The sequence below is a fragment of the Anarrhichthys ocellatus genome, unplaced genomic scaffold, assembly GCF_004355925.1.
Source record: "Anarrhichthys ocellatus isolate YVR2014 unplaced genomic scaffold, GSC_Weel_1.0 scaffold56, whole genome shotgun sequence".
NCBI classification, from domain to species: Eukaryota; Metazoa; Chordata; class Actinopteri; order Perciformes; family Anarhichadidae; genus Anarrhichthys; species Anarrhichthys ocellatus.
The window spans coordinates 1,007,634-1,026,346 of record NW_022280086.1 but is presented as its reverse complement, the minus strand read 5'-3'; the positions used below and the strand labels follow the sequence as shown (position 1 = coordinate 1,026,346).

At 40.3% G+C, this 18,713-nt stretch overlaps 2 protein-coding genes across 4 annotated transcripts in view; one reads left to right on the top strand and one right to left on the bottom strand.

Annotated features, from left to right (window-relative positions):
- mettl22 (methyltransferase 22, Kin17 lysine) overlaps window positions 1–15,288 on the bottom strand; it is a 20,181-nt gene extending 4,893 nt beyond the window's left edge. The window contains exons 1-9 of one of the 2 annotated variants that reach the window (XM_031871098.1): window positions 15,211–15,288; window positions 9,735–9,886; window positions 7,884–8,097; window positions 6,127–6,251; window positions 5,228–5,268; window positions 3,663–3,807; window positions 2,655–2,726; window positions 1,662–1,715; window positions 290–370 (exon numbers count right to left, since the gene is read on the bottom strand). In XM_031871098.1, coding sequence (XP_031726958.1) covers window positions 290–370; window positions 1,662–1,715; window positions 2,655–2,726; window positions 3,663–3,807; window positions 5,228–5,268; window positions 6,127–6,251; window positions 7,884–8,097; window positions 9,735–9,840 — 838 coding nt within the window. In that variant the 5' untranslated portion in view covers window positions 9,841–9,886; window positions 15,211–15,288. The other variant, XM_031871099.1, reaches the window with a different exon arrangement.
- Window positions 15,289–17,828: 2,540 nt separating this feature from the next.
- abat (4-aminobutyrate aminotransferase) overlaps window positions 17,829–18,713 on the top strand; it is a 28,337-nt gene continuing 27,452 nt past the window's right edge. For both annotated transcript variants that reach the window (XM_031871093.1, XM_031871092.1), the window contains exons 1-2: window positions 17,829–17,915; window positions 18,446–18,499. The gene's annotated coding sequence lies outside the window, so the exon portion shown is untranslated. The remainder of the gene's footprint in view (window positions 17,916–18,445; window positions 18,500–18,713) is intronic.

Here is an 18,713-nt window from a genome sequence, read left to right as displayed (position 1 = left end):
CACAGGCTGCGCGAGTCAAAGGCTGCGCGAGTCACAGGCTGTGTGAGTGAGCATTAGTTCAGATCCTGATGGGCAGGTGATAGAAAGGCGATGTATAAAGTCCATTTATTGAATTTCCTGATGCCTGTCAGGGGTATAGAACAATTGAAAGACCACTTCACACTCAATAAATCAAAGAGTGCTACTTAACTGTTGCGCCCTTCATTGGCATGGTTCTTTAGAATGAAGTATTGTGTACTGGAGAAGAGTTGTGCAGCATATCTTTACTTTGATCAGCTCAATAACCTACCATCAGCAGCAATGATGATCTTGGTGTTGTCATACAAATCTGCAACTTCCTCCTCTGTCCAACTAAATTCCACATCAGCATCTACAAAGATTAGACAAATGGAAAGAAGACGTTTTCGGTGGTCAGATGGTGTTTGTTTTTGTATAAATAAGGTGTAAAAGTCAGTAGGCTACACTTGTTTAGCCTACTGACCAGATACATATTATTTACTCAACGTTGCACATCTTCTGCTGCTATGTGTATATACAGCAAGTATCACTCTGGAATCAGCATTAAAAGATTGAAATATTATGGGTTTCAACTTTATGAATAAAATACATGAATATCAATGGAAAATGAAAAGTATTAGTAAACAAAAGTGGTCTTTACATTATTAGTTTACATTTAGGATAAGAATAGTCTGGCTCTATATATTTGTTTAAGGCTCTCAGGAAGGATAGGGTTGGTGTTATTCCATGGTTTCTCATTGCCAGTAAATCTTACTGTCATGGTCATTTGTAGGAAAGTTGGAGTAATTGTGCCAACATCCAAAAAACATAAGTGATAGATAAAAAAAAAATGAAAAGAATTGTGATTGGAATCAGGGAAAACGTTTGTAATGCTAATGGTCAGGGTCCATAAAAGAGCATGACTTCATTTATTTAATACCTCCTGAACTATGAATGAATGTACAAGTTGGAATCTGTGTTTTTGCTGTGTGCACATTTAGTTGCTTGGTTTTTGTCTGATTTAGCAGGCTAACAATTAGGTTAGCTAAAGTTAGCTCGCTACATTATATTCCAACCCGAGACAAAATGTGAACTGCACAGACGAGTGCTTTCGGTCGGTGTCCACTTTGTCCTTTAAATTGCTGCAAACCATTTCTGTCGTCTGTTTGCGTCTTTAGGTAACATAGACACAGACAGTAATAGTCTGTAGAATAAAGTATTCAGGTCTCCTTTCTTGTCATCACATCCCACTGCACAGCATATAGAGGGCATGTTCAGGTTTGAGAGTGGGCTTGAATCTGGAACACGTTTGAAGCCGATGAGAGGTCGGCTGCAAGGCTTCTATACAATAAGAAATCCAGGCATCCTCCTGCACATAGCAGCTGGGTGGATGAGATGATGACGTCATGGGCTTCATTAAAAATTCAACAAACTGTCACAACCATTCCTGAACTGCTATAAAAAAAAAGCTATTGTACCTTTTGGGAATGTCATGGTGTTCATAAATGCCGTTTGTGTTTTTGTGTGGCCAACACACAGTAATCCAGATTGTGCCTGCAAATTCACAAAAACCTGCAGCACTGAGCCGTCTTATTGGTGAATGCTTGATCAATGATGTGATTCTAGGTTAGAAGATTGGTTTGAAAAAGAAGAGTGTGTGTTACCTGTACAAAGGTCATACTGGAGCCAATCCAACTGTCTCACTCTCACTTCACCACCTGATGAATAATACATTAATTATAAACATATAAATAATCACTATTATGCAGGTAAATGCATCTTTCACTACTGTGAATTAAATAAATAGCAAATGGAATACATACATGTGGTAGCCCTTTCTCTGTCTCCATGTGTATTATAAACATACAACATGCAGAGACATCTGCTGATAACACTGTCAAATTATAGTTGTAAACATCCATAAATATTGATAATGCTTCATAACAATATTCACATCAAACTATATGAAAATAAGAATAAGAATAGCTAGTCACTCACTGGCATCTTGTTTTGCAAGGATCATAGTGTATTATAACTCCCATAGCTGCAATACATTATATTATTTTACAATGAAATATAATCATTGTTATCGTACATTATGTGATTGAATGCATTATAATGCATTTAGTTATGATGCATTGTAATGCATTATAAAAGGGACAATAATACATTATAAAAGCATTATGAGTGCTTATAACTAGCTTTGGTTTATTGTTTCCAAAGCTTTGCTATAAAGAGTGTTGCTCTTCTTTCAGTTACACGTTTGGAAGCTGCCCAGCCAAACACACTGTGATTAGTAACAGTGAGCAGCTCCTCTGGGGCATTTTTCGGGTTTTCTCACAGGCTGCAATAGTACTTTATTAAAAGCTGATAAAGCTCTAATTAATTATGTTTGAGGGGCACTCGCTCCTTCTTCTCTTCTAGTGGATTTTCTCATCAACGGAATCATTTATAAGATAAATAATTCTGACAGTGCACAAGTATACAGACAAACAAGAAGTGCCTTTAATTACTCTATAATGTTTAGTTTTTATTCTCGAACAGAAATATTCATACAATTCGTTAGTTTGGGGAAACTCTTCACTGCTGGATGAAAAGAACAGGATGTAGTTGTATATGTTAGATGTACAGCAGCAGTAACCATGCTGTTATCTCACCTGCAGGCTCTATTATGTGTTGATTTAATGTCACATTCTTCTTGCACATGCTGAGAAGGTCTTCTCCCACATCTGTGAAACAAAATCTGGTATTTCAGCAACAAAACACAAACAGGAAGATGTCCACGTGAGCTGATGTTGTTTTTGTCACCTTGAGAAGAGCTTTGCTCTGTCATTCCAAACGCCATGTAAGGTTCACTAGATCTACAGGGGCTGCTATTCAGCTCCTCATCGCTCCACTGTCCAAAGATGTTGTCTTTTTGTTTTTTACCTCCCCTTTCTTATGTCGGTATAATGTGTAGCATTGATTATTGATGATGGAATAAGTCGGAGAAAGGCTGATTGGCATATGATGCAGAGCAACTCATTCTCACTCCCAACTCGTCTAATATCGCTGCTTGGTCAGAGCCCCTCGGAACTGGAGATCGACACACTAGGTTCCGCTCTAGCGCTAGTTTTCAACTTATTGGGGCCGAGCGTTAATATATGCTCGTTACGTGCATAGTGCCCATTGGAGCCGGGTGCGCCGCATGCAGTCGCTAAAGGATGCGTCCATCTCTGATGCTGGGAGCACTGACTAAGTGGGGAGCAGACTCACAGGGGAAACCTGACTTGATTTTAAATACGAATATGAAAAATGTGGAATTTCTTCTATTAGTACCCAAAATATGATCAGGCTACAGCATGTATTCATTCAAAGACATGAATATAGTCATTGGCTTCAAGGCAATATCTGAATTAAAAACGGAGGGCTCTGTGAATGAACTGAAAAAAGGAAGTTCATTGTGGACGTAGAGATCAGTATGTTAACAAATAATCCCAGCACATAGAACCTGATGACACCTGAGCCAGCTTCAGAAGTGGACCTTTGACTAAGACCATCAATGCTCACGTTGATTCAGTTGTATCCACAGAATGTTACATGTTATATTCAAAGAAACTTACAGTAGCTGATACAGTAAGGTGTTTTCAGTTTTAAGTAGGATAACTTGCTTGATGCCATTATACCTGTGCAGTACAGTGTTTTGGCTATGGTTGCCATGACGATGCTGGTTAAGCCTGTTCCTGCTCCCAGCTCTAGGACTGTAGCTCCTCTGAACATGTGCGGTTTAGAGAGGATGAAGTCAGCCAAGAGGAACGCCCCAAGCCACACCTGATGTGAGCAAAAAGACACGGTGCTTTAATACCTTCAAAATATAACCACCACTTACACAATCACACTTCAGCATGACGTGTTTCACCATGATTTAGATCTACACATACACCATTATGGATGTAGTGGTCCATGCTACATTAGGGGACAAGTGGCTCTACCTTCTGAGCTACAGCAGTTGCTATTGTTGCGATAGTAGGTAAATAACCGGATGTTCTTGTTCCCTATAATGGACATTTTGTGATTCATGATCTTATTGCAATACAAGTGTATATAAAACAGCAACAAATTCAGTTGGCAGGACAGCATAAATCATTGTAGAAGGTTACTCATGGTCTTTCTGGTGATGTAGATGCAGGGAAAGCGCATCCAGTGCACGTAAACCTAAACCTCCCCAAAACCTCCTCAGAGCAGAGTGGCAGCCAAAGAGGGAGCAGAGCACTAATGGCTTAAGCATCACCATGATTGAAGAGTGTGTTATAAACAGCATATGTTGCAGGGAGAGGAATGTGTCATGTGCACGTGGTGGTTGGTTTGAGTAGCGCAGTCTGAACTGGCTGTTCATTTAGTTCGACACGATTGACTGAGTTACAAGGTTACTTTGTGCGACTGTGGCTCGGTGGGTCGTCCTTCAATCAGAGGATCGGTGGTTCGATCCTCTGATTGGTCGATGTGTCCTTGGGCAAGACACTTAACCCCAAGTTGCTCCCGTAGCTGTGCCTACGGTGTATGAATGTGAGATAGAGTCCTGATGGGCAGGTGGTACCTTCATCAGTGCCACATTTGAATGAAACTCATAGCTCATTTTAAAGTCTTCACCACACCCTATGTTACATGTTGCCTTAAAGGAGCAGTGTGTACGTTTGGCACCATCTAGTGGTGAGATTGCAACCAACTAAAACATCTCCCATGTGCCAAGGAGAAGTAAGGCAAATGTCCCTGTCTAGAGTCAGTGTTAGATTTGTCCGTTCTAGGCTACTGTAGAAACAGGGCAGCCAGCTCCAAGAAGAGAACCCGCTCCATTTGTAGATATAAACGGCTCATTTAAAAGGTAACGGAAACACAATTATTCGTATTTTCAGGTGATGATACACTATAGAAAACATACTTAATATCATATTCCATTTCTGTTAACAGATACCTCTAAATGTTACGCAGTGTTCCTTTAACCCAAACACAAATCCTCAGTAAATAAACCTCTGGATGTTTTGCATTTAGGACATCACATAAGCATCGGAATGTAACTGACTGTGGCCTTTGAAAAAGTTTCAGGCACATATGATGGCATTTTTCAAGAATATGCATCATAGCTTCATATTCGACGACAGGTGAAACAGTCGCCTCTCAAAGCCACCTGTTGTTTGGGGACTCGGTGAGGGGGAGCAGCCACAGACAACAGAGTTCACTCAATTGTACTGACCTGTTTGCCAACGTCCTCCAGGGTCGTGGCCATAGTGTGCTCTGTAAATGGATTGGATTCATACATTAAACACTCCGTAGTTATTATATCGTGCACTATATTTACCTATATACACTATATTTATTTAATGATCACATTCCCAGTGTTTTAAATGAAAAGGGTAAATCACAGGCAGCTCCAGACGTTTCCTGTTATTACTGGTGTACTGGGGGAGAAGGATCAAACCATTCAGTAAACATGAAACTGCCATAGTGACTTTCTGTGTTTAGCTGTGGAACCCGACCTGGAGATGTACATATGCCCTAATCTGATTGGTTATCGGCTCATGAACATGACGTTCATTCAAAGAATATTAAACTCTCCCTAGATTCTCTCATTCCCACGCAGGCGACTGTTTGCTTCCCATTGATGAATGGGAGCCTCGTGATTCGCTTTTAGTGTGTGTGCTGTAACATGGACATGATTCCAACAAGGAATGTCAACCAATATTCTAAAAAAAGATATTCAAATATGAAAATGTGGATGTCTGCCTCACACCCACTGAATGCCCCGCATGATGGGAGTCATGCGTCACTTTGATTAATTCAAAATGAAATGTAACGTCAGGTCAAACTGATGGAGGAATAATTCAACAACAACCATAATGATGGCAGAGAACTGGGCCACAGAGAGAGAGACACCGTGTTCTAACAGCAAGTGTAAAGTTACATCATGGAACACATCACGCCTGTCCCTGGTATCCTGCATCTAGGCACCTCAAGGGTTGCGGTTGATATATGTATATATATGATATGTTAGAGTCAAACACAGATTTGCTTTTGCGTGACATTCATGATAACCATGATGATGATCATCATCTGAAATTATAAAAACATAAATAAAATGGAGGTTCTTCTTACCAATCTTTATAATGTCTTTATCATCTGTATACTCGTCTTCTTCTTCCAGTGCAGAGTTAGACTGTTTGAGAATGATGGGACAGACCAGATCTCGGCCACTCTCCTCGTTGGGGTTCTTCCTCGGTCTATGGAGTCGTAAGAATAGTATGAAATGCATCTATGGAAGACAGCAAGATACACAGGTGGACAAAACTGTTGGTACCCTTCCATTAAAGAAAGAAACTTAACTTAATATTTTGTTGCACGACCTTTTGAGGCAATCACTGCAATCAAGCGATTTCTGTAACTCTCAGTGAGACTTCTGCACCTTTCAACAGGTATTGTGGCCCACTCCTCGTGAGCAAACTGTCTGAGGTTTGAAGGGTGCCTTCTCCAGACTGCATGTTTCAGCTCCTTCCACAGATGTTCAATAAGATTTAGATCAGGGCTTATAGAAGGCCACTTCAGAAGAGTCCAATGTTTTGCTCTTAGCCATTCTTGGGTGTTTTTAGCAGTGTTTTGGGTCTTTACCTGTTGGAGGACCCGTGACCTGCGACTGAGACCAAGCTTTCTGACACTGGGCAGCACATTGCGCTCCAGAATGCCTTGGTAGTCTTGAGATTTCATTGTACCCTGCACAGATTCAAGACACCCTGTGCCAGATGCAGCAAAGCAGCCCCAGAACATAACCGAGCCTCCTCCATGTTTCACAGTAGGTACAGTGTTCTTTTCCTTGTATGCTTCATTTTTGCATCTGTGAAAATAGAGCTGATGTGACTTGCCAAAAAGCTCCAGTTTTTAAACTGGAATTTTCCAAAATGCCTATTGATGACAAGCCACAAAGCTTCTGGGAGAATGTCCTTTAGACAGATGAGACAAAACTGGAGCTTTTTGACAAGTCACATCAGCTCGGGGCGGCCACGGCTCAATGGGTAGAGAGGGTTGTCCGCAAGGTCAGCGGTTCGATCCTTGGGCTGCTACGTGTCCTATGCTGAGGTGTCCCTGAGCAAGACACTGAACCCCTAACTGCTCCCCGGGTGCTTCTCAGCAGCCCACTGCTCCCAATAAGCTAGGGATGGGTTAAATGCAGAGGTCAAATTTTGTATATGTGTATATGACAATAAAATCCTTTAACTTTAACTTTTTACTGTGAAACATGGAGGAGGCTCGGTTATGTTCTGGGGCTGCTTTGCTGCATCTAGCACAGGCTGTCTTGAATCTGTGAGTGGGCCACAATACATGTTGAAAGGTGCAGACGTCTCATTGAGAGTTACAGATATCACTTGATTGCAGTGATTGCGTCAAAAGGTTGTGCAACAAAATATTAAGTTAAGGGTACCATCATTTTTGTCCAGGCCATTTTCATTAGTTTGGTTTTTTTAATTATTCTGTTGAACCACAATTCAAAAGCAATGTCTGATTTTCATTAGTTCATTTTCAGTACATTTATTTATTATTACTTTTGTCAGTTTCAAGTTATTTCAGTGACCATCGTGGGTTTTTCTTTCTTTAACGGAAGGGTACCAACAGTTTTGTCCACGTGTGTATCTACCAAAGCTTTCATTCCTATCTGTACTGGCAGTGCACCGCTGAATTACAAAACACACACCATCACTAAAAAAATTACGAAAATAGAACTTTTGTACCAAATAATTCTGACAGGTTTTACAGAGCTGAAGTATAAAGGAGTGAACTACTGGTTCTGGTCTGGTTTTAGACCATGACAGTGCACTCACACTGGAACAGCCCCCCATGTTTTAACTGTTGACTAAACGTACCGGTGCTTGATGTCAAGGTCTCCGTCCACATCCAGAAATGGTTCCACATTTCCTGCCCCGCCTTCCTCTCCATCTTTTCCTTGTGTGACTTGAGTGTCTTTATCCCCGTTTTCCCTTGGTTCATTTTTTTGCTCCGTCTCCTTTAAACCTTTCCCTGGCTCACTGCTGTCGTGCTTTTCACTGTCTGACAGGATCCTGAATTTAGAGAGGAAGACTGGACGGATGAACACGACAACGGTAGAAAGTGAGAGGACGAAATGAACACATGAAGTGGAACAGTGACATTGAACATTTGATATATACCAGGACAACACAAATTGATTTTTATCATTCTTGGTCTTTAATCAAATATATATATACATATATACATATAACGTATATTTATATCACGTATATGTGAAGGGTGACCTGTGCATATACCCCAAATACTGTAAACTGATAAGAAATCCTGCACACTGTCGAGCAGAACCTGAAGAGAAACAACTGGAGGTCTGTTCGTGAGTTTGCTATACTTTTGCTCATGACAGCAGTCATTATCTTCCCATCTAAAGTCACCAGCTTATTTACAGACGGGATTAAGTCAAATACTAAGAATTCAAGACTGGGAGGGCCCCGTGGTCACACTGCTGTGAGAGGGTCACCAGCCAGCTGCCTGAAGTACAGATGCACCGATATCGGATATCGGTCCCATAGTGACTTAGGTACGTATATGTGACAAAGGGCTGATCTGGTATCAGATTCCATGATTTCAATAAATAACAATTAAGTATATATATATGTATTTATTTGTTACATTTTGTTTTAGTTAGGAAGGCCATGTTTAAGTCATGCCTGATGTGTCATTACACATCAAAGAATGATCCCAGTCTCTTCCACACAGGGAGGTATACAGCTTATTAATCAAACACTGGTATCGGATCGCTATTCTGTATCGGCTGAAACCCAGAGCCCAGGGATCGTATCAGGGCTGGAAAAGTCTGATCAGTGCATCCCTTGTGTTTAGTGGAACGGGGAGAGACATTTGATTACGTTCGCAAGTCAACCCACCTCTGTCAATCTTATTAACAAACTAAATCTTCAGGCTCTTCAATTATCCACCCAGTGGGGGGGTGGAATCTCATTCAGGAAATATTGTTTGTTTAAGTTGTTTTTGTGACTCAATCCTGACCCAAGTACTTTGAGATCTGCTGATATCAAGTCCGAGTCGATATTTAAAGAGCAACAAAGACAATGTGAGAGGAGGAAGAGGTGGATGGATGGATCGAACAAACAAAGACTTTCATCCCGGAGGCCGCTGTTCATGTCCTTTGCGAAACCAAAAATCATCATCATCATTAACTTCTTTTAAGTAACACAAGTAGGTAACGCAAAGTACTTAACTTGCGTCACATACGAAACGTATGCTAAAAGTCAAAGATATTCAGTTTGCAATGATGTTAAACAGAAAAAAGAACAAAATCGTCACATTGGAGAAGCTGAGACTCTAGACATTTCTTTCTCTAAAATATGACTAAATGAAAATGTAGTCTTTTGATCGACTATTTGACAAATCATCATATCCAAAACTATAAGTGATATATGATAAATGATATAGATGAAAGTTTAACTGGGAAACTTAAACATCTGAAAATGAGATGACGCAATGGCCTTTAGTATGGAGATAGATGTTTCATATTGTAACTTCAATGCCTGATGAAGGTTCATGACTGAATCGTCGTTCTAACAAACTCAGTGCTAACAGCGTGCTGTTAACCTTTTCTTGACTGCCACATGATTTGACTTATCTGTCTACAACATGTGCATTAGACAACACTGTACAGGCTGTAAAGCTAAAAATGTAATCATACACACCTGGCTGTCCAACAGAGTTGAGGCGGGTCATAAGGCGGCGTGCATTGGGCAGCAGCATGTGAACATCTGACAGCACAGTATCATGATGAAAAGTGATCTGGTTCATGGCTGATCATTCATGGTATGGAAGAGTAGAGCTCCTCCTGGAGAGACTGGACACACAAAGTACAGACACACAATCAACTCAATTCCTGCAGGTTAATTTATGAATGAGAAGTACAACTGGTTGGTCCCCAGAGAGGGACAATTGTAAGCATTCATGGAAATGATCAAATGTACATTAGCACTGAATTAGTAGTATTGTGTTTATTGTTATATTTGTATTGTTGGTTGTACTCTTCTACCACTCAAGTGCTTTACAACACAGCAGTCACCCACTCACACACTGGTGGCAGAGGCTGCCATATTGTTGTATGTAATATGACATACAAGGTGATCCTTTAATCAGAGGATCGGCGGTTTGATCCCCGGCTCCGCTAGTCCATGTCGATGTGTCTTTGGGCAAGACACTTAACCCCAGAGGCTGTGAATGAGTATGAATGTTAGATAGTCCTGGTGGACAGGTGGCACATTACATGGTAGCTCCTGTCATCAGTGTATGAATGGGTGAATGATGACATGTAGTGTTAAAGAGCTTTGAGTGGTCAGAAGACTAGAAAAGAGAGAAACTACAGCCCACTTACTATTTACACGTAGACTACAGGGACCAGGGATCAAACCAACTATGTAATAGTTGTGCTTAACATTCTTTCACATCACATGTGGCCCCAGCCTGGCCCCCCCCCATGTGAAATGCTCTAGAACCGCCACAATGGACATGGGGTTCTTTTAGGTATCAAAATGAATGCAGCAAAATCCGATGTATTGTCTTTTTTGTTCTATGCATTCTTCTTCATTGTGTGTGCTTATGTTATCTAGATTTTGAGTCAATTCAGTCTTTAAAGGGCGTTTTGGAGACCATAGTTTACTAAATGAACATCATGCTGTATTGAAGAAGACTTGAAACTATAGATTGAGACCATAAACTCATGTTTAAAATGTTTACTGAGGTAATTAATCAAGACAGAAGTAGAGTCATTTTCTCATAGACGTCGAAACAACCAGAGGAGTCGCCCCCTGGTGGACATTAGAAAGAATGCAGGTTGAAGGCACGTGGCTTCACTTTTCAGAACCAGAGGTTGGAATTAAGGTCTACACTTTGGTTCCTTTCAGTTCCCCCCCCCTGCTGGAGCAGTGATTGTTTTTGTTTTCTGTTCACAAAGCAAAATATTTCGGCTGTTTTTCTGATTTAGTTTTTCCGAGCTAGAGGATCGCATGCCTAAATGCTGTTGTTGTCCAAAGATATGCCTTTGGTGTGGAAGAAGGGAATCACCCGTTGCTCCAGGGAATCCAGGCTTCGGGCTTGGCAGACTCTCCAAAAAACGTTGTGGCGTTTGAGTGTCTGGTCTCCAACTGGCTGACATTAATGTGGTTCATGCAGGCAAGAGAGACATCTTCTTACACTCTCAGCATTTTGTCTTTTCAACTCCTTGACTTCCTCCATCAAATCCATTATTATTTTCTGCTGCTTAGAGACAGCTGCAATTTCTCCTGACAGAAGGTTGAGCAATTTCTTCATCTCCTCGTCCTTGTTCATTGCATTTTTTTGCATTTTGTGCAATGTATGAGAAAAATACCAAGCAAAGCAGTTGTAGTTAAAGAAGCCACCACAGGAATATTTTTAAGTAACATTTTGTGTTTTCCTTTAGCATGTGTACAAAACAAAGTTAATGGACTAACTATTACTGGCATCTGTGAGGAATTGAAGTATTAAAAGCATTGTTAGTATGATTAATAGCACCCCTAGTGGTGAATAAAAATGTCACAATATGTTAAATGTCACAATATATTTACCTATGGAATGTATTATATGTTTACTTATGGAGGATATTATATGTTACAGTAAATTTACTTATAGAAGTGTTAAACCATAAAAGCATAACCATTGAATGTATTAAACTAAAAAGTATAGTCACTGTATGTATCCAACACTGTAAAGAATAGTCATAAGGGCCAGAAAGGGTTTTCTGAGTGAGGCTTTTCAGAGCAAGCAGAGAATCGGCAGCACCGAGTCAACAGGAAGTGGTCAGCAGGAAGGACGTACTGTCCTTTCCAAAACCAGGAGGGGACTAATGGATTTTGGCCAATCACTGAAGCTGATACTGGACATTTGAACTTTCGAACTGGCAAGAGACATTGTTTCATAAAGAGCCAGATCATTCAAGGACTTCTGACTTCTGCAGGGGAATTAGTTTGATCTCTGTTTCATGAAACATTTACTATCGATAGAGTAATTCAGTTTGGAACTGTTTTAGCCTCTGTTAATTATTAAATACTTTTTTGATTATAAACCGGATCCAGCTGACTTTTTTGGCAAGCAGCAGCGGGAGACCAGCGGTCTTCCACAGTATAGAGGTTCTGAACTCAACAAATTACAGCATTATGCAAAAACAAGAACATGCATCTATTGATGTTGGACAAGTTTGGATGAGGAGTACAACTAAGGCCCCTAAAAGGTAGAAAAAAGGAAACCATGTTTTTTCATAACTTTCATATTGGATCTACTCCAAATATGAAAATAATAAAATATGAACTTCTAAAAAAGGGATAACGTCCCATCCTGCCTATAAATCATGTGTGTTTAAGTGTATAATTTTCCAAGGTGGACAAGGGTATTGATACAATATTTGCTTTACTGTATACAATGACTATCTGTGAACATCCAGTCCAAATGTACTGACCTTCTGATCATTACTTCCAGAGATACATGGAGAAGCCTACATCCTCACTGTTGTTGAGGAGGATCATCAACCCAAAAACATTAGATATTTTTAGAACTCGGGTAGTGGTCTCTAAAAAACGAAAGCCTTCTGTGGAGAGGGGGGCTCACATTACACTGACTCTGACAGTGTGGGGTTTTAAATAGAGTTGGTGTCCTCTCTCCCCTCCTAAACATGAAACAGACAGGTGATGGCTGTTTACTTTACTTAAATCTATCAATATTACCTAAACTACATACCGAACATGGAAAGAAAGTCTAAATTGTTCAAAATTCATTGTCTGAGCGCAACAGGCTGTGCCTGGTATAGGTGAGTATCAGCAACTTAAAATGAGTCACGAGAGGCTGAGTAGGGGAGACGAACCTGAGGACGGCTGGCCGTCAATGATTCAAGGATCCAGTGGCTGAGTTCTGTAGTTTTATCTAACTCTTGTGCTGAATATAGGGCTGCACGATTAATCGAATTTTAATCGCGATCACGATTTTGGCTGCCACGATTAAATGAGCATGATCGTCAGCGATATTGACGTTTAAAATGCGTGCTCTGTTACACATCAAATCAAGCGCTTCCTAACAGTCAGCCAACCACCAGGGGGCGAACGAGTTGGGAGGTGTCATGCGCGCACCCTGCAGCGCCAGCCTCAAAGAAAGTTCTGTCTGCAGTCGACTCCGCTATTAGTAGAAGAGTAGAGAGACAGACAACAGAACAGAGAGCAGACGGTCACGGGTGTCCTGTGAAAGCTAAATCAAATGTCAGGAGCAGAAGGCGAGGAGCTAGCCCCTCGAAAAGGATCATCATCCTTTGTCTGGAAGTTTTTTGGATTTAGGCCAAGTGATGTTAACCAAGAACAAATCATATGCACAGAGTGCGTTAGAGTTGTGTCTGCACCGCATAGCAATACAACTACCTTGTTCAACCACCTGAAAAACCACCACGACGACGAATGCATTAAGGCCAAAGCTAACGTTACCTCACTGAATCTACGTCCATGTCCACTGTCAACCCAGAAAACCATAACAGCGACCCTGCACAGCGCGACAGCGTATCCATCCACCTCCCAAAGACACACTGAAATAACGGATGCAATCGCATTTCATTTGGCCAAAGACATGTGTCCAATAAATACTGTGAGCAACACTCATATTTATTTTTAGTTAGCCCTTTATTTTGGGTAAAAATGTTATTTATATTTTGCTTCAGGTGAATAAGAACCGTATACGTTTTATTTTGATGCAGAGGCCTGTACATTAGCCAGAATGTAGCACAACAATGGAAGTGGAAGCAGTGTTCTTGCTCATTTAAACGTGAAAGTGCAATAAAAAAATGTTGTCCCTAAAATGAATGAATAATCGTGATAAATAATCGTGATCTCAATATTGATCAAAATAATCGCGATTATGATTTTGGCCATAATCGTGCAGATTATGTAGTGAATGTGTGTGTAACACATTCACATTGGCATGCATGGTTGAAAATGAGGCTTTATAATGAATTATAGCTGATTTAACAATCATAATTTCATCATTACTCATTTTGCCACCACAGGGTATACGTATGCAGGGATATTGAAGTTTCATTTAAAACCTTCCAAGAACTTTTTTAAGTCCCTTTCCAACATTTTAAGACCGAGTCGCCTCTTTGAGTTCTGACCGGTTACATCAGCGACACACCTTAACTTAAATGTGTTATTCACTGATTGTATACGATCACAACTAAACAAACAGTCTTAGTTCCTGAAAACTTCTATCAATAAAACATAATTATGACAATTATGACGGAATGGAAACAAAGCACCATAGAATGAAAAGAGTGACTGACCTAATGCAAGGTTTATTAGAAATACTAATATCTTATAATATATCTATTTATTTATTTTACTCACAAAAACACACACTTCAACTTTTTCTTATTAGGCTACTATATCAATTGTATTTGTTATTGTCTTATGTGTACACACATAAGACAATAACAAATACAATTGACATTTACTTTACTACTATATGTACTACTACATGCACTTGTATAACTTGGATACACGTTAATAAGAGGTAATATCTGGTGAGCTTCAGAGGGGTGGGGTCATGGATGACCAATATGCATCATGGTCTCCATGATCATGACATGTGCACATTAATGATGCACACACTACACACAGAAAGCATTAAATGATCCACACATCCACTTGCTACCATATATTGTTTCCAGTTTACGATGCACCGTTCTTTAAATATCACCACTGTCGATATGAACCATGCACGCTGTATATACTGTATATAGAAATGTATTGTATATACACATACTGTACATAATCATCCAGTTCATATGAATTCTGTATTTCTTTAAACTATTTGTATAGTTTACATCTTACAGAGGCACTTGACTTGTATATAGACTTTGTATTGGTATTGGTGGTCACTGGTGCTTTTTATATATCATGATATACAGTGTTTCCACATACTTGTGAACAGTCTATTCTTTCATTGTAACTGCGCAACAGATCAGCTGGACCCTGATGATCATATCATATATAATATATATCACAGATAACTGAGGATTAAGCCTACAACCTCCATGCAGGAAGTCCGTCACTGACCAGCGGATAGTCTCAACACTCAGCTCGTTTCAGAGAGGTTTTGGGAGATAAAAACATGCCCTACCGTCTCGAGAACATCGGTGGACCGCGCACACCCACTCTGTCATCTGATGTCGAAACGAGTGCACCCAGTAAGTCGTCCGGACTGGAAAAGTACAAACATGGCTTCCGTTCCGCCAGAAAAAGACGGTGGGGCTGTCGTTCACAATAATAATAATAATAATAACAATAATAATAGTAACAATAAACTTTATTTATACAGCACCTTTAAAAACAGAGTTTAAAAGCATCAAAACGCAAGGCAAAAAATGAGATTTAAAAACAATTAAGAAACATTAAAAACAGTCATTAAAACACTAAAAAGCTGTGTAAGAAATAAAATACAGTAAAATGCAGAAATGCAGGAAATTGATTAATATCCTTGAATCTGGTTCAATTAAAGGCAACAGCAGCAATGTAGTACATAAACACAGAAACATCATTTGTGGAGACAGAATAGAAAGCATGAATTACAGTTTTTTTTCATTTCTTTTACACGTATTTGCAAACAAGCCTCTCGCTGCTATGTTGGCTTCCATTGTTGCTGAAAACAGGTACTCACCTTTTGGCGTTTTATATTGCTTACATCCTGATTAATGTGTAGACAATCAAGCAGTTAGCTGTTTGGCCAGGTGGCACATGTATTGGCCAATTGATGGATGTGGCATTTTTAATTTCAGTGTTCTGAAATGATAAACAAGAGTGTTGTGTCTCAGAGAACTGTGTTCAGTGTGTTGCAAAAAGTGCCATGTTGAATTGCAAATTGGGTGCAAAGCAGAAAATATGTTTTGAGTTTTGGAGACTTGGGCTGCGGTTTTGCTCTCTAAGTGTTCGTCTCAATAATTGACTTTTCTACCAGAATGAAGAGAAAGTCCTGTGTGGCTGTTCTGTCCTTCCTGCATCACAAACATGAGGGGACACAACTTTCACCACACTGTCACACCTGCACCTCCATGTGGCCTTGCACATTCTATTGCTGGTATAGGCCTGTTTCCATTTTTTTTACTTTTGTGGCTGAAAAATATATTCAAGTCTTTGTCAGGTGTAACATTTTTAAAATGCACTCTCTGACTGAGCCAAAAGTGTTTCCATTCCAGGTGGAGGGGCCGTCCCACACCTGCCTCTGTTGACAGCAGTGGTCTCTGCAGCTTGGTTGGTACTAATCCTGTAGATCAGATGCAGGTTGTTGGTGTTCATACATTATTCAGAGCAGTGATTGTCAAAGTGTGGCCTGTGGCACTCTGTCAGGGGGTCTGCAAAAGAATTTACTATAAATGATCAAATTGTGCATCACCATTAAAAAGCTGGGGACCATTTGCACCAATAACACGAGCATATTGTGTCCATTGTTCCCACCCACGTTTGCTTCGGGCCAATAGAAACACTGATGTTTTGTGACACACAGCAATGAATTCATTAATTTTAACTTGACGCACTTAATGCAGGTCAGCTTTAGACTGATAAGTTTAAATGTCTGGATTTATTATGCCAGACTGGCATAATAAATGTAATGTAAAAAGAAATCAAGTTGAGTCCAAATGCAATTCAAATGAAATCTCCCTCTGTTCAAAGGTCAGCGGTTTTAACATTTAATAACATTTATTTATTTAACCTTTATTAAGATAACAGACTTAAAAACTAAACAGCAAAAAGTCAAAAACAACATAAACAATTCACATAAAAGAGACGACAGACTTAAATCAAACCAGCTTTCAAAGAATTGTCATATTCACAAAGTTTCCCTCTCTGTGGGACTAATAAAGGATCATCATGAATTACATTGACATGTGTTTCTGTTTATCATATGAAACAGCTCTAAGTATTTAGGTTGGAACGTTTTATAATACAAATAGTTCCACTGGCAGTAAGCACATGCATATTCAGTGGTACGAATATGATTAAGAGAGGGTCCATAGAACATGTTCTCCTCTATTAGAGGTCCCTGGCCTCAACAAGTTTGAGAACCCCTGATTCAGAGAATGAGGAGTGCTGCACTGTTACAGAGCAGGAGTCTGTCAGTCTGTTTTATCTCAAACTCTAAAGATCCCTAAACTAGACGCAAGCATGACTGTAGATTCTACTCTCAGACACCAGCTTTCCATCTGGATCAGAGCTGGTTTGAGTTACAGAACATCTGGAGCTGTAATAAAAGTTTCCCACCAGAGAACCAATGGGGGCCAGTAACATGTGCAAAGAAGCTCTCTGTCCTCTCTCCAGCTGTTCAATGGGACATGGGTCCAAGCTGCATGATGTGTTCGTGTTTGTACTGACTCTCTTCTGATAACCTTCTTGACTCAACTCGTCAGCTTTCAGGTAGAGGTTGCCCTCATTGATATTAAACTATACGTCCACTTGTATCAGTTGCATCACACTCTGCAGTTTCCCACTCAGTCTTGATTCTAATTGTCTGAATTACAATTTATCAAATAATTATTTCACTCAGTTTTCATGTTGCTGATTTGGATGTTATTTGAATCTCTTAATAAAGACCAGTCTGATTCTGCTCAGTGCTGCTTTTTATTACACAGAAGCCACAGAATGCAAAGAGCAAAGGTGTAACTGGAAAAGGTGTTTATGATGTGCTTTGTGTTGAAATACAAATAAAGCTTTGTTGAAAAAAAGGCCAGAGACCTAATCAGAATAAGCCCCTCCTCCTGTAGAGAGAGCGGCCTGAGACACACACACACGCACACACACTCATCCCTCGCTGCTGCCGACTCCGGATCCCCGGTAAGTGTAAGACTTCATCGCATGCCGGCTCATGAACGACCGTGTCCGCAGAGAGAGAGTTGTCCGGATCAAACATTCGTCCTGTCGTATTGACGCTCGGTCGTTCACGTCTGCGGGTGCTCGGGCTTGAACCGTTAAAGCGTCGGGATGCGCGGCGTTCGACAGCGTCCATGTCGGGAAGCAGTTGGAGCAGCATCGGTGTTGACTCAACATCACAAAGTGATGTGCTATTAGTGCCCTGATAGGATCCATGACTAATGAACAGGATCTCTGGTGTGAGAGCCGGCCGGCTCTAGTCGGAACCAGATTCAAACATGCACAAACAACATCCATCTAAACAAATCATTTCAATGCATTTGCCTTTGGCACAACAGTGACAGTACTCCTCACACTGACCACTCAGCATATTTCACCTTCCGCTTATAGAAGAGCAGCCTTAGTTGTAACTCAACATTCAGCAGTAATAACCACAGTAAATAAATACGTGTATTTGTTATACCTTATCAATGATGTTGTTCTTTTTGTTCCAGGGCCCGTGCAGCTTAGTTCTGGACATCTCCAGGTCTCACAGCAGACATCAGCAGGTAGGGAATTTATTAAGATTTCATTTCACTCTCCAGATGTGTATGAAGCCTCCACATTGTTTTACTACACACCTGCACTGCCTACCGGCCAAGCATGGTTCCGACTTTAGGGTAGAGTAATACTCTGTACATTAAAATCATCTATGATACATCATGATATCGGTTAGGTAAAGTTAGAAAGATATTGACAGATTCGGACTTCCCGGTTCAATAA